General features: G+C 53.3%; 2 protein-coding genes and 1 pseudogene across 3 annotated transcripts; 1 reads left to right on the forward strand and 2 right to left on the reverse strand.

Annotated features, from left to right (window-relative positions):
• Positions 1–520: 520 nt before the first annotated feature.
• Positions 521–1,824, reverse strand: LOC114432649 (E3 ubiquitin-protein ligase TRIM63 pseudogene; annotated as a pseudogene).
• Positions 1,825–3,549: 1,725 nt separating this feature from the next.
• LOC114431761 (cyclin-dependent kinase 5 activator 2-like) lies at positions 3,550–9,632 on the reverse strand. 2 transcript variants are annotated; one of them, XM_028399377.1, is made up of 4 exons: positions 9,212–9,632; positions 5,893–9,115; positions 4,456–4,593; positions 3,550–4,371 (listed from the first exon to the last, which is right to left on the reverse strand). In XM_028399377.1, exons 2-4 carry the CDS (start codon positions 6,298–6,300, stop codon positions 3,982–3,984), a joined length of 936 nt encoding a protein of 311 aa, XP_028255178.1. In that variant the 5' UTR covers positions 6,301–9,115; positions 9,212–9,632; the 3' UTR covers positions 3,550–3,981. The 2 variants fall into 2 exon arrangements, with proteins under 2 accessions (XP_028255178.1, XP_028255177.1); XM_028399376.1 differs by having other exon boundaries at positions 5,893–9,632.
• On the forward strand, positions 7,341–15,360 carry fmnl2b (formin-like 2b). The gene is made up of 28 exons (XM_028399375.1): positions 7,341–7,796; positions 8,163–8,246; positions 8,335–8,415; positions 8,510–8,586; positions 8,665–8,748; positions 8,828–8,971; positions 9,050–9,176; positions 9,251–9,327; positions 9,410–9,503; positions 9,572–9,646; positions 9,748–9,858; positions 9,989–10,138; positions 10,234–10,335; positions 10,418–10,638; positions 10,749–10,840; positions 10,931–11,122; positions 11,230–11,250; positions 11,426–11,550; positions 11,636–11,838; positions 11,919–12,153; positions 12,236–12,304; positions 12,390–12,470; positions 12,602–12,731; positions 12,812–12,972; positions 13,057–13,158; positions 13,273–13,371; positions 13,450–13,573; positions 14,459–15,360. Exons 1-28 carry the CDS (start codon positions 7,680–7,682, stop codon positions 14,545–14,547), a joined length of 3,267 nt encoding a protein of 1,088 aa, XP_028255176.1. The 5' UTR covers positions 7,341–7,679; the 3' UTR covers positions 14,548–15,360.
• The last annotated feature ends 7 nt before the right edge of the window (positions 15,361–15,367 follow it).

A 15,367-nucleotide genomic window follows, 5' to 3' on the forward strand; every position in this document is an offset into this window, starting at 1 on the left:
AATAGATCTGAGGAGCAGCTGAGAGCTGCCGGGTCACAGCGTTCACCCAGCGTTCTCACATCAGAACCGAGCCAACGCGGTCCTCCTGATGAAGGACACAGGACAGTGGACCCGGCTGACAGCCTGTTGGCCGGCTTCTCTGTGACACCGCGTGGTTACAGATCCATGACCGAAGGACTTATTACTGAGTCATCGACTGCTGGTCCTGCAGCTGCAGAGACGACACAGCTGACCTTCTGTTTGTGTTGCCACTTCTTGACTCCGAGTGGCGGTCTGATAACGCACGGCTGCGGTTCCCAGCATGCCTCAGTCCAGCTGGGTCATGCTCTGAAACACGACCCCACAAAAACCCTCTTCAACACGTCTATTCCAGACCTCTCACCTCGGCACAGAAATAGCCTCCATTTCACCACAGACGTCTAAACAAGGCCAGGACACGTTCACTGACTCGGGTCAATTTAGGAAAACCCGAGCACAACTAAATACAGCCCAGAGGTCCGAAATAAACAGGCACAGCAGAGACCATCCAAAGAAACTTTATTCACACATTCAAAGTTCAAGTTTTCAGTGTTACAGTGAAGTGGGTCTGAACTCCGTCCAGACAAAACAAACAACAAATAGAAAAGTAGAAAAGGTCAACAACACAGGTCAAGTATAAAACACATTTCTTTTAGTCCAGAGTTTCTGCAGGTGCTCTCCCTTGGCCAGCTGGGACTCCTCAGACATGAACCAGTCCAAAGTCTCTCCTCCCTGACGGAGCTCTCTGTCCTGGGTCCAGCTCGTCCTCAGTTTCCCTCGCCACCATCCTGTCTGAAGTCGATGCGAACGAGCAAAGCCTCCACCTCCTGTGTGTCCAGGCGCAGGTACTCCATGCTCTCGTAGCCCGGCTCAGGCCTCTGCAGTTGGGCCGCTCGGGCCGCCTGCTGGGCCTCGTCCTGCAGCTGTTTGGCGGTGAGCAAGAACTCGGCGGCGCCGCTCTGCTCCATGCTCTGCTTCAGCTTGTCCTGCAGCTGCTGGCTGAGCTGCAGCTGCTGCCTGTACTCACCCGCCAGCGCCCGCATGGCTGCGATCTTGTCCTGCTCTTCGCGGCCGACGCGCTCCAGCAGCTCGGCCTTCCTCTCCTCCAGAAGAGCGTACAGCAGGTCGAAGCTCTCCCCGAGCCGCCTCCTCTGCAGCTCGCCGTTCTCCTCAATCACCCGGCGTGTGTCGTCCATCTGCGCCACCACCGCCTGGAGGCAGCCGTTTCCTGTGGCCAGCAGCTCCACAGCAGCACGCAGCTCGCTCTTCTGGCTCTGGTAGACGGTCTGCAGCGGCGACACCTCACAGTCTTTGTGCTGGCCGAACACCTTGCACATGGAGCAGGTGGGGGTCTGGCAGCTGATGCAGTAGATGTTAATGCGCTCGTCCTCGTGTTCCTTGCACCGTGGCTCCTTGGCGTCCTTGTCCTTCAGCGGTGGGTCCTCACCGCCACCGCCCTGGCTCTCTTGCTGCTGCTTGTAGATGTCGATGATGTTCTCCACCAACAGGTTCCTCTGCAGCCCGTACACGCCGTGCCGGTCCAGAACCACCTCGAAGCGGCAGGTAGGGCAGCGAAAGGTGCCCCCAGAGAAGTGGTAGGGGTTCTTGGACTCATACAGGTCATTGGCACAGCCGCGGCACAGGTTGTGCTGGCAGGGAAGGATCACCACCGGCTTGGTGAACATGTCCAGGCAGATGGGGCAGCTGAGCTGTTTCTCCAGGTCCTCCATAGCGCCGAGTGAGCGCACCAGTTGACCCGTCTGGATGTCCATGGTGTGTCTCTGCTTTGATCTGCGGGGTCTGGAGCTCCTCCGCCTTTTATACCCCGTGGAGGGGTCGCTCCACCCCCATTCGTCCCCTGGCCGGCTGTTTGTCAGGCTGATTCGGAGAAAATAGCTGCAGCCCCTCCTGCACATGCCTCATGTGTGAGGAGACACACACACACACACTCCAAGAACACAAACGTGTTTACATTCTAAATGTGTGAACGCACAAAGAGCAGCTGACCTTTGACCTTTAGGATATAACTTTATGATTTTATATCAGCAGACTCCTGAGACGTCTGACCTGGTTTCAGCCATATTTGAAGAAACTCTGTCAACACCTTCAAGCCCAAACTTCACTGAGACTGTGTGAGTCTTTGTGTGTGTGTGTGCGTGCTTGTTGCAACATCATGTGTTTTCAAACAGCTGCAGTTTCACGTGGTCCCTTTTATTCTGAAACGTTTGAACAGGAAGTGGTGCAACAGAGCTTCGGGTTACATCACACAGCGTCACCCTTAGATTGGACACAAACAACAACATCAGGTGACATTTGTTGCTCAAACAGATGTAAACATCTGCCACAAACAAACCTCTGTCTCCCCCTTGTGGCCATTAGAGAACTGACCCTTCAGAATAAAACACTTGGCTGTAAACACCTGTTGGGGGACAGTGATCCAACCTTAGAGGAAACAGACATGGATCTACTCACCACAGCTGCCGGCTCCTTCAGTCGACCTGTAACAGAAAACCACTGAAGTTCTTTATATGATCGTGAGGATGAAGACTTCACATCTTCATCATCACTGAGGGAAATGAATGAATTACCCGTTTCTCTCTCTGCAGCAAATCTGGACCAATCAGCAGCAAGCAGGGAGCATCATGTGACCTCAGTCTGCTATTCACAAAAACCAGAGCAGTGATGCAGCAGTGACTCAGTGCAGTCTGACACACACACACACACCAGACACACAAAGACAAACACACACACACAGCAGACACACAGCAGAAACACACACACACACACACACCAGACACACAGCAGAAACACACACACACAGCAGACACACAGACACACACACAAAGACACACACACCAGACAAACACAAACACAGACAACACACACACACACAGCAGAAACACACACACACACACACCAGACACACACACACACAAAGACACACACAGAGACACACACATACACAGACACACACACCAGACACACACAAACACAGACAACACACACACACAGACACACCAGACAACACACACAGACACACACACAAACACAGACAACGTACACAGAGACACACACACAGACAGACACAAACACACAGACACACGCAGAGACACACAGACACACAGCACACCGACACAGACAGACACACACAGACACATGCAGACACACACACAGACACACAGACACACAGCAGACAGACACACACAGACACATGCAGACACACACAGACACAGACAGACACACAGACACACAGCAGACAGACACACACAGACACATGCAGACACACACAGACACAGACAGACACACACAGACACACAGCAGACAGACACACACAGACACATGCAGACACACACAGACACAGACAGACACACACTGACACACAGCAGACAGACACACACAGACACATGCAGACACACACAGACACAGACAGACACACACTGACACACAGCAGACGGCAGCAGAATCCAGGAGAAGCCAACAGACCTCAGCTGTGATCATGTGACAGGAAATAAGAGGCACCAGACAGTCAGGTGACTTGTGTTGTTTATGATGGTAGTTTCTGTAGAAAAACAGTTGGCACAGACAAAACACAAACTTACATCGTCAGGTCACATGACCTGCTGCGTCCATGGCAACGGAGGACAGAAGATGCTAATCAATATGATGATCAATGACCAATGATCAGCTCCCTGTTTGTTTTCCTCTGGTAAACAAAAACATTTCTGAATGACATGAGGCTGGAGAGCACATGTGAGGTCGCCATGGTGACTGGTCTAATGGTACTTATAGGTTTGATTGACAGCATGCAATTAAAGTGAACTAGTTTCCAGGCTCTGTTCAGCAGGAGGTCAAAGGTTGCCGTGGTTACAGTGGTGCTCTGCAACCAGTTCACATTCAGACCTCCGTGGGTCAGTGGCTGGTGGGTGAGTCTCACTGACAAATACTGGGGTCCCCTCTCTTTTCTTAACGATCCAGATCCTCCACTCTGCTGTCCCCGCGGTCCTCTTTCCCCTCCTTCACTTCCTGCTTCTCCTCCTCCCTCACCCAGCCCTGCTTCTTCAAGTCCTGGAACACCTCGGTGAAGAAGTGCGGGTCGGCATTGATCCGCAGCATGTCAGCGCTCAGCCGGTCAATGGACTCCAGCGCTCTCTCCCAGAATGCATCTCGGCTGGACTCCACCAGGAAAGGTTTCAGCGGGTAGGAGATCTCGTTGCCCAGGTAGGAGTAGGCCAGGTAGAGACAGGTGAGAAAGGTGGCGTGAAGCTCCTGCTCTGACGACGTGTCCTCGTCCACCAGGTCCCGACACAGCAGGTATACGAAGACCAGACTGGACGGACCGATGAAGCACTGGTCCTGCAGGGGAACGACAGAGGACCGATCTGCTGTCAGTACTGCTGTCAGTACTGCACAGTCTCAGTACCACAGAGACGCACTGACCTGCCAGCCCTGAACCAGCAGCGCTCGATCCACGTTCCTGAACCAGAGGACGATCTGGTTGGACGACAGCTCTTTCAGTTTGACACAGCGACGACAGAGAAAGTTTGAAAGACAGCGAAGGAGCTCCCCTGTGGACGCCTGTAGGAGACAGAAGGAGAGAGGACACAAGGAGGGGGCACAGGAGAGAGGACATAAGGAGAGAGGACAGAAGAACAGAGTACACAAGGAGAGAGGACACAAGCAGATAGGACACAAGGAGAGAGGACAGAAGGACAGAGTACACAAGGAGAGATGACACAAGGAGAGGGGACAGAAGGAGAGAGGACACAAGGAGAGAGGACAGAAGGACAGAAGGAGGGGAGACAGGAAAGGGAACAGAAGGAGAGAGGACACAAGGAGGGGGGACAGGAGAGAGGACAGAAGAACAGAGTACACAAGGAGAGAGGACACAAACAGAGAGGACAGAAGGACAAAGTACACAAGGAGAGATGACACAAGGAGAAGGGACAGAAGGACAGAGTACACAAGGAGAGGGGACATAAACAGAGAGGACACAAGGAGAGAGGACAGAAGAAGAGAGGACACAAGGAGAAAGGACAGAAGGAGAGGGAACAGAAGGAGAGAGGACACAGGGAGGGGGGGACAGGAGAGAGGACAGAAGGAGAAAGGACATAGGGAGAGAGGAGACAAGCAGAGAGGACACAGGGAGGGGGGGGCAGGAGAGAGGACACAAGGAGAGAGGACAGAAGGACAGAGTACACAAGGAGGGGGGACAGGAGAGAGGACACAAGGAGGGGGACAGGAGAGAGGACACAATGAGAGAGGACGCAAGGAGGGGGGGGCATGAGAGAGGGCACAGGAGAGAGGACAGAAGGACAGAGTAGACAAGGAGAGAGGACACAAGCAGAGAGGACACAAGGAGAAGGGAAAGAAGGAGAGAGGGCACAAGCAGAGAGGACACAGGGAGGGGGACAGGAGAGAGGACAGAAGAAGAGAGGACACAAGGAGAGGGGACATTAGGAGGGGGGGGCAGGATAGAGGGGGCAGGAGAGAGGACAGAAGGACAGAGTACACAAGGAGGGGGGACAGAAGGACAGAGTACACAAAGAGAGAGGACACAAGGAGGGGGACAGGAGAGAAGACAAGCAAAGAGGACACAAGCAGAGAGGACAGAAGGAAAGAGGACACAAGGAGAGAGGACACAAGGAGAGAGGACACAAGGAGGGGGACAGGAGAGAAGACAAGCAAAGAGGACACAAGCAGAGAGGACAGAAGGACAGAGTACACAGAGGAGGGGACAGAAGCAGAGAGGACACAGTAAAAAAATAATTCTGCAGACTTTAGCTGTGAATAACTGTCGGAGGACTGTGAGTATGTGAGTATCTGGTCTGAGGACAAACACCTGCCTCGGACTCATGTGATGGATGAAGCACCCACCTGCACCACCACCCGCCGCGGGGACACGGTGAGATCCGGCCCGCCCTGCCTCTGCTTCTGGCACTGTTCTGGGACGGTGGGCACGGGTACCGGGATGGGTCCGTGCCTGTGTCCGGCTCTCGTGGCTCTGTGGCGGCCGTCCGCCTGCTCCGGCTGCACGTGCCCGGGCTCAGCCGCGGGCTTCACCTTCTTCCCGCCCTTCCTCTTGGCACGCGCGGCCACGAGCCGTTTCTTCCAGCTGAGCGCGTGCAGCAGCACCGGGTGTCGCTTCTTCTTCTTCTCCTCTCCGTCCTTCTCCTCCTCCTCACGGGCCACAGGCGGCTTCTGCGCCTCGAGCTCCACGACCTTCTCCGGGCCACGAGCGGCGGTTTTCCGCGAGCCCGGAGACAGAGATAGCGCTGTTCCCATGACGACAACCCGAGCGAGCGGCGCGAGCCTCTCTGCAGCACCCGAGGAGGAGGAGGAGGAGGAGGAAGAGCTGTCTGCCTGATCAGAGCGTGATACCGTTAAGATACAAGAAGCAGAACCGGAACCAAAACCCGCTCCATAGAACTGTCTGCCTCTTCCCACCTGTCTCCCTCACTACCTGTCTCTCTCTCTCTCACACACACACGCGCACACACGCGCGCGCTCTGTGATGACGCTTCGGAGTGGGCGGGGCAGCTGCAGACTCTGTCCTTGGTGCTGCAGTCCAGTAAAGGAGCATTCCACCGGCTGGGTCTTCTGGACCTCATTTCTGTGCCCGTTAAATCGATGTTTACCTTCAGTGGTGCATTGTGGGATACACTGAGTGCACTACATGGACTGTAATGATTCTACTGCTGTGCATCTGAGTGTCAGAGTGTGTGTGTGAGTGGCTTTAGACACAGCCACAGAGTGAACTTGGGTCTAGCTTACCCACAATGCACCTGGCCTGCACAGTGTTGCTGCCCTTTCATCAGGACATGCGTCATTAGCTGCTCCTACTGTAGATGTTTCATATTCCATCAGGACTGCTGGGAGACTTCACAGGAAGACTTCCAATACATGATGAATCAGAGGACTCATCCAGCTCCATGATGCCCCTGGCTCATGTTAAAAATCACATGTCAGCAAACAAACATGTCACTGAGCTGCAGGAAGCTGTAGTTCTGTGACTGGCCACATGGCAGCGCACTCCATTCGCTGCAGTCTGATCAGCCTCCACTAGAGGGGTTTTTATTCTACATTTAGTTTGCAGCAGCTCGCTCTCTCTCCACCCCTCCTCGATGTGTGTATGTGTGTGTTTGTGTGTATGTGTGTGTGTGGTGGGCGGAGCCTGTGGCAGCAGAGGGTTCATTGTCTGAGGAGGCAGAGAGCGAGAGGCAGGCGGGAGGGTCGAGCGAGCTGCACAAAGACTGCAGCTGTGAGAGAGAGAGAGACAAAGAGGGGGGAGGCCGCCTCTCTTTCTTTCTTGGTGTGGGGGAGGAGAGGGGGAGGATTAGCCGGCTGATCTGCCACACAAGCTCACACACACACACACATACAATAACACAGCGGTTGAGCCTTCATCTGGATCAGCAGCAGCAGCATCATCATCAGCAGCAGCGGTGGCGGAGAGGCCGAGAGACAAAGAGACAGACAGAGAGAGACGGTGAGAGAGGAGGAGAGAGAGAGAGAGACGGGCCTTCACAGCTCGACTGCCCATCTGCCTTCACAGTGATGGCCGACCACATGTTCCTGCTGCTGTGTGTCTGCTGAGTGTGTGTGCCGCTGTTGGTGGGTGTGTTCACCGTGTTCGCTGTGTGTGTGTTCACTGAGTGTGTGTGATGGGTAACGCAGAGAGTATGGAGAGCCAGCTGGCTGTGATTCGGTCCCGAGCCGCCCCGGTTCGCCTACCGATGCCCGACCCAGCTGAACTGGAGGAGAGGTTCTCCATCGCACTGGTAGGTAAACATATGTATGCGCACACACACACGAGGGAGACATGTTGAAAAAATTTGCAGCAGCTCTATGACTGAACATGCTGCAGGATGAAGTGAGCATGGTGCCAGATGTAAAGACTCCTGAGGGGCATGTCTGCAGTCTCTGTTCTAGTCTGTATCCGGTCTGGTTCTGGTCCTCTGTGCCCGGTCTATTGCTTCATCTGGTCTCAGTAGGACTACTTTGTAGTGGGGTCCTGACTGGTCCCCCTGATCACTTGGTCACAGTTTACAGAGTCGAGGTTCCGGGTGTGTCTGACAGAGGCAGAAACATGTTAGTAGGAACACCTGGGTCCAGATGATGGAACGGAAGCTGTGCTTGTGTTGCAGAATTCGATGAATCTACCACCTGACAAGGTGCGCCTGCTGCGTTCCTATGACAATGACAAGAAGTGGGAGTTGATCTGTGATCAGGTAGGAAGTACCACTGAAAACCTGTCTGCTGGACCAATCATGAGGATGTCGGCAGAGGTTTGAATTTAATCATGTGTCTGGCAAATAGGAGAGGTTCCAGGTGAAGAACCCACCACATACCTACATCCAGAAGCTCAGAGGGTTCCTCGACCCGGCTGTCACTCGCAAGGTGAGCTTTTATTTCTGAAATATTTCTGAATTCACCCTCGAACCTTCAGAGGGCACTGCGTCAGCTTGTCTGAACCTGTCTGTCTCTGTCACAGAAGTTCAGGCGCAGAGTTCAGGAGTCCACACAGACACTCAGAGAGCTTGAGATTTCTCTTCGCACAAACCACATTGGGTAAATGTCTTTCTCTCACCTGTCCCTCTCTCACCTCTCTGTGTCTCAACCATGTCTCTCTCACCGGTCTGTCTACAGGTGGGTCAGAGAGTTTCTGAACGAGGAGAATCGGGGTCTGGATGTTCTGGTTGAGTATTTGTCATTCGCTCAGTACGCAGTCACGTGAGTTGCAAGGATTCTGACAGTTTGAGCTTCAGAATGATCACAGCAGAAAACAGCATGAACATGTGTGTGTGCTCAGGTTCGATGGCGAGCAGTCTGATGCCGGAGGGGACGCGTCCTCCATCGACTCTCCATGGAGTCGGTCCATAGAGGATCTCCATGGTGATTGTAGTCTACCTTCCCCCTCCTCGTCGGTACCACGAGCAGCGCGGCACTCCATCAGGTAGCAGAGGAAGAAACGAGAGTACAGAAGCATCAGGAGACTCTGGTCTCTGACGCCACACTTTGTTCATGTTCACAGCTCGACCCTGGTGACCCGCTCCAACACGCTGCCGAGCCGCCGCACGCTGAAAAACTCTCGACTCGTCTGCAAGAAAGACGACGTTCACGTTTGTGTCATGTGTCTGCGTGCCATCATGAACTACCAGGTAAGGCGTTAAGTCCATCGCACACATCTACATACCTTCAAACCACAACTCATCTTCATCCTTATCCTCCTCAGTATGGTTTCAACATGGTGATGTCTCACCCTCACGCTGTTAACGAGATCGCCCTCAGCCTCAACAACAGGAACCCCAGGTAGTACTGCAGAATAGTGCAGGCCTGAACCAACAAGACGTAGATATACATTAAAAGCACTTTGGTTCCCTCTCCTCATCAGGACGAAGGCTCTTGTCCTGGAGCTGCTGGCAGCTGTGTGTTTGGTCAGAGGAGGACATGAGATAATCCTGTCAGCCTTTGACAACTTTAAAACGGTAAATCAACACTGTACACTAGTGTCTGAGGGGTTCCTTCTGCTCACTGATGGACTGTCTGATTACAGGTGTGTTCAGAGTCCATGCGTTTTGAGAAGTTGATGGAACATTTTAAGAATGAGGACGACAACATCGACTTCCTGGTAATGATCAGCTTCCTGAATGATTACAGTTTGTAACAGGACATGTGACACTGTCAGGTCAATAACTGTTGGTGCTCTGTTGTCATGGAAATGGTTGTCAGGTGGCCTGCATGCAGTTCATCAACATTGTGGTTCACTCAGTGGAGGACATGAACTTTAGAGTCCACCTGCAGTACGACTTCACCAAACTCAACCTGGATGAGCACCTGGAGGTATATACAGCTAATCACATGACCGCCTCTCAGCCAATCGCACAATCCCTGGCAGGTCTTTGTCACCTCTCCACAGCAACTGTTGAGTAACCAGCTTCTTTTACCCGTGTCCTCACCTGTTTGACTTCAGCGGCTGAAGCACACAGAGAGCGACAGGCTGCAGGTTCAGATTCAGGCATACCTGGACAACGTGTTTGATGTCGGGACACTGCTGGAGGATGCTGAGACCAAAACTGCTGCTCTGGAGAGAGTCGAGGAACTGGAGGAGAGCCTGAGCACGGTAAGAGGGGCTCCTCTCTTTCCCTCATCCTGGATGGGGACCAACAACAGCAGAGACAGGTATGGTTCAGACCCGTGCCCTCCCTCTGTCTGCAGATGTCGGAGCGTTTGCTAGATGTGGAGAATGAAGCAATGCTGAAGATCGTTGAACTGGAGAAACAACTGATGCAAGCCAACAAAGAGCTGGACCAGCTTCGGGTCAGTGCTGTTACCATGGAAACCACACACTGTCTCACTGAGACGGACTGTAACCCCCCTTTTCCTCCACTCACCTGTGCAGGAGGTGTATGCGAGTGCCAACTCCCAGGTACACACTCTGCGGCGGATAGTCCGTGAGAAGGACCAGACGATCCGGCGCCAAAGTCGTCTGGAGCGTCAGGCGCAGGAGGCACAGCAGGCCGGAGGACCTGGAGCACCTCAACCTCAGAGAGGAGAGGGGGACGGCGGGGTGGGTGACTCCGCCTCCCCCTCACCCCCACCCTGCCCCAACCTGTCCCCCAGGTAAGACACAAGCAGAGATGAGCTAGATCAGACAGGAAGTGGTGAAAACAAAGCAAACAGGCCGTCAAAATAAAGGACCGCAACACTGACTACTTAATCAATTTCTGCAGCCCTGAGACCATCGCCTATCACAGCACGGGCAATGCTTCAGGCCTGTCAGTCCCACCCCCTCCACCTCCTCCTCCGCCAATGCCAGGCACAGGTAAGACACGACTCCACCAATTAGACCACAGGTTAGACCATCATCGGCCAGATGCTTCTAAGTCTGTCGCCCTTCTTCTTTCTGTTGAAGTTGAAGTGTCCAATGGTCCGTACCCTGCACCTCCTCCCCCTGCTCCTCCTCCACCCCCTCCACCGCCTCCACCACCCTGTCGGACAAGTGAGCTCTCCTCCATCCCCATGCCACCGCCTCCTCCCCCGGTGGCTCCCCCTCTCCCAGGTTCAGGGGGATCACCTACAGTCATCTTTAACTCTGGACTTGCAGGTGAGTCTAACACAGAAACCTCCCAGCCAACCAGAATGCAGGGCTTTCAGTCGTCATGGAAAACATCTCGTGACACTAACATGATGTTTCTTCTTCTTCTGCTGCAGAGGGTCCTCTCAAGTTATTCTGTATGTTGACTTCATTATTTAAACATTGTTACATCCTCTACATCACCTGGGAGCCGCCCAATGATTGGCTTGTTTGTCAGCTCCCACTGTCACATGATCACCTTTTTGATGTGTACTGAACATCTAAGTATTGACTGCTCACTTGTCACCTCACCTGTCTCTCTGTCTGATGCAGCGGTGAAGATTAAAAAGCCAATCCAGACCAAGTTCCGGATGCCTGTGCTAAACTGGGTCGCTCTGAAGCCGAGCCAAATTAACGGAACTGTGTTCAATGACATTGACGATGAGTCTATCCTTCAGGTAAGAGACAGAGGCTGCTTCATCAGCTGAGAGGGAGTCTGCAGCACAACAGCCTGTGCTAATAAGTCTGGACTTCTTCTCTTAGAACCTGGACATGGAGGATTTTGAGGAACTCTTCAAGACAAAGGCTCAGGGTCCTGCGGTGGATCTGACCCTGTCCCGGCAGAAACTCCCACAGAAAGCACAATCCAAAGTTTCCCTGCTAGAGGCCAACCGAGCCAAAAACCTGGCCATCACCTTAAGGAAGGCCGGCCAGGGGTCGGAGGTCATCTGCCGTGCCATCCAAACGTAGGTCAAGCTGCACATGTACACAGACTCATGGGCCCAGAATCAGGCAGCACAGAACATGTCCCATACTCTTCCTGCAGGTTTGACCTCCGCACGGTCCGGGTTGATTTTGTGGAGTGTCTGATGCGTTTCCTGCCAACAGAGGCAGAGGTGAAGCTGCTACGGCAATACGAGAGGGACAGAAAGCCTCTGGAGGCGCTGAGCGACGAAGACCGGTTCATGATGCAGTTCAGTCGCATTGAAAGACTCAGCCAGCGCATGACCATCATGAATTTCATGGGCAACTTCACCGACAATGTCCAGATGCTAACACCGGTAAGAAAGAGAGAGAGAGAGGGAGGGCGAGGGACAGGGAGAAACCATGTGACCCGTCTGACTGTGCTGTGTTTCCTCTCAGCAACTCCATGCCATTATCGCTGCTTCTGTTTCTATAAAATCATCTCAGAAGCTCAAAAAGATCCTGGAGGTTAGTGGTCACAGGGCACAGAGTGTCCGATCATTCTACAGCTCTGTGCACGAGCACGTCTATTGATTCTGCTTCTGTGCTGTAGATCATCCTGGCTCTGGGGAACTACATGAACAGCAGTAAGAGAGGAGCTGTGTATGGATTCAAACTGCAGAGTTTAGACCTGGTAACACACACACACACACACACAGGCTGTCTTACCGCCACAGTAAAACACCCTGTAATGTTCTTCTAATTTAATGAGGACAGTTTCCCCTGAGATGTAACGTGTGTGTGTGTGTGTGTGTGTGTGTGTAGCTCCTGGAGACCAAGTCGACTGACAGAAAACAGACGCTGCTTCATTATATCGGCAACGTGTTGAGAGAGAAATACCCCGCAGTGTCTCTGTTCTACAACGAGCTTCACTACGTGGACAAGGCTGCCGCAGGTTAGTCTGTCAGCCAATCACAGCACTGCACAAACACACACTGACAGACTGACTCACCTGTGTGTGTCCACCTGTACAAGTGAGTCTGGAGAACGTGCTGTGTGATGTGAGGGAGCTGCAGCGCGGCATGGAGCTCACCTGGAGGGAGTTCAGCGTCTCGCACAACGCCACGCTGAAAGACTTCATCAGCAGGAACGAATCACGGCTCAGCAAGCTGCAGGAGGATGCACGCATCGCTCAGGTGAGCGCCTCACACACACACACACACACACACACACACACACAGGGAGAGAGTTCTGAAAATGTGTGTCTGTACTAACCTCAGGATGCCTTTGAGGACGTGGTGAAGTTCTTTGGAGAGAGTTCGAAGACAATGCAGCCATCTGTCTTCTTCCCCATCTTCGTCCGTTTCATCAAGGCCTACAGGGTGAGTGACAGGTCACAGACCCGCCCCCTTCATGGAGGGCATGGTCCACCTTTTTAAACAGGTCAAAACTCAAAGAGGTCATGACTTCAAGGCATATAATGTGTGTGTGTGTAGCTGGCAGAAGAGGAGAACGAGCAGAGGCGGCGTCAGGAGCAGATGCTCTTGGAGAAACTAGAGCAGGAGGAGCAGCAGCAGGAGGAGGAGGAGACCAAGGTAAGAATCAGCTACATCATTGTCCATCAGTCTGTGATTGGTCTGCAGGCGTGACTAATGTAACTCCGCCCCCTCCAGTCTCCGTCCCACAGAGGTAAGCGGCAGCAGCAGGAACTGATCACTGAGCTCAGGAGACGACAGGGAAAAGACAGCCGCCATGTTTATGAAGGGAAGGACGGTGCTATTGAGGACATCATCACAGGTAAACACCGTCACACACCATCACACACCATCACACACTGTCACACCGTCACACCATCACACGCCGTGACACACCGTCACACACCATCACACACCATCACACACCGTCACACCATCACACACCGTCACATACCGTCACACCATCACACACCGTCACACACCGTCACACCATCACACACCGTCACACACCGTCACACCATCACACACCGTCACACACCGTCACACCATCACACACCGTCACACACCGTCACACCATCACACACCGTCACATACCGTCACACCATCACACACCGTCACACACCGTCACACCATCACACCATCACACACCGTCACACACCGTCACACCATCACACACCGTCACACACCGTCACACCATCACACACCGTCACATACCGTCACACCATCACACACCGCCACACACGTCACACCATCACATACTGTCACACACGTCACACCATCACACACCGTCACATACCGTCACACCATCACACACCGTCACACACGTCACACCATCACATACCGTCACACCATCACACACCATCACATACCGTCACACACCGTCACACCATCACACACCGTCACACCATCACACACCGTCACACCGTCACACACCATCACACCATCACACACCGTCACACCATCACACACCGTCACACACGTCACACCATCACACACCGTCACACCATCACACACCATCACATACCGTCACACACCGTCACACCATCACACACCGTCACACCGTCACACCATCACACACCGTCACACCATCACACACCGTCACACACGTCACACCATCACACACCGTCACACACGTCACACCATCACACACCGTCATAAGCAGGCCGCAGTGTTTCATCCTCTGATTGGTTGTCGTGTTTCTCTGCAGCTTTGAAGACTGTCCCCTTCACAGCACGATCGGCTAAACGCAGCTCTCGCTTCTTCTGTGACCCCGCCCACTCTGAGGAGCACTACTGATAGAACAGGCAGCCCACGCCCAGTTCTAATCGACGGGACCAATTAGCACTTTCAAGATTTTTGTGAACTGATGACATCATGTTTTCTATTTCTATTGGTCGTTTTTAGCACTGACAGGAACCCAGCTACCACCTCCTACCACTCCCATCCTGTCACTCCACCTCCACCTAAACATCTGCAGTTTCAGCTGAGAAAACCATCCGGCCCCCCGCAGCGACACCAAACATCTGTGCGAGGTTCCCTGTGTCATCTTGCTCAGCTGTCCGAGGATGCAGACTTCCTGCTGAAACTGTCAGAGGATCTGAAGATATCGCTGCAGCGCTTACAGACAAAGACAGAAACCACCACAGGGGGCGCTGTGGAGCCCAGTTGCCTTTTTAAACCATGAGGGCTAATGATGGCTAAACATCTGAAACAGACTGCTGGGCCTGGGTTCCTTTGGTCAGTGTTAAACTGGACCGTGTACAGGGTTCTAATCCTTTCACTCTGTTCTGTTCTACTGTGTTCTACTGTATTTACCGCCTTAGTGGCGCCGCCACGCACAGGTTCTATTTATAAACCAGAAACAGTGTTAGCATGAAGTGTTAGCATCCACAGAACCAGAGGCTGGCTCTGCCTCCCTGAACTTCCTGCCAGCAGAGCCTCAACAGGGTCACAAACAGGGGGCGCTGTTACTCTGGCTGTGACTGGCTGATGATCTCAGTCTGTGACACGGCTTCAGACTCCACTGGTCAGGCACATCTGGTTCCTACATCCGACATCAACACTGCACCGCCCTCCTCTGCCCCCCCCACCCCCCCCCCCCCCCTGCTCCACCCCT

The sequence above is a fragment of the Parambassis ranga genome, chromosome 2 (genome assembly GCF_900634625.1).
Source record: "Parambassis ranga chromosome 2, fParRan2.1, whole genome shotgun sequence".
Lineage (NCBI taxonomy): Eukaryota > Metazoa > Chordata > Actinopteri > Ambassidae > Parambassis > Parambassis ranga.

Bases quoted from the DNA above. Each gene is read 5' to 3' on its own strand.
- fmnl2b (XM_028399375.1), top strand. From the start codon at position 7,680: ATGGGTAACGCAGAGAGTATGGAGAGCCAGCTGGCTGTGATTCGGTCC. The intron at 10,336-10,417 runs GTCAGTGCTGTT...TCACCTGTGCAG, and splicing joins AAGAGCTGGACCAGCTTCGG to GAGGTGTATGCGAGTGCCAA. The intron at 13,574-14,458 runs GTAAACACCGTC...GTTTCTCTGCAG, and splicing joins TATTGAGGACATCATCACAG to CTTTGAAGACTGTCCCCTTC.
- LOC114431761 (XM_028399377.1), bottom strand. From the start codon at position 6,300: ATGGGAACAGCGCTATCTCTGTCTCCGGGCTCGCGGAAAACCGCCGCT. The intron at 4,594-5,892 runs GTGGGTGCTTCA...TGTCTCCTACAG, and splicing joins CGCGGCGGGTGGTGGTGCAG to GCGTCCACAGGGGAGCTCCT. The intron at 4,372-4,455 runs GTCAGTGCGTCT...GTTCCCCTGCAG, and splicing joins TGCTGGTTCAGGGCTGGCAG to GACCAGTGCTTCATCGGTCC.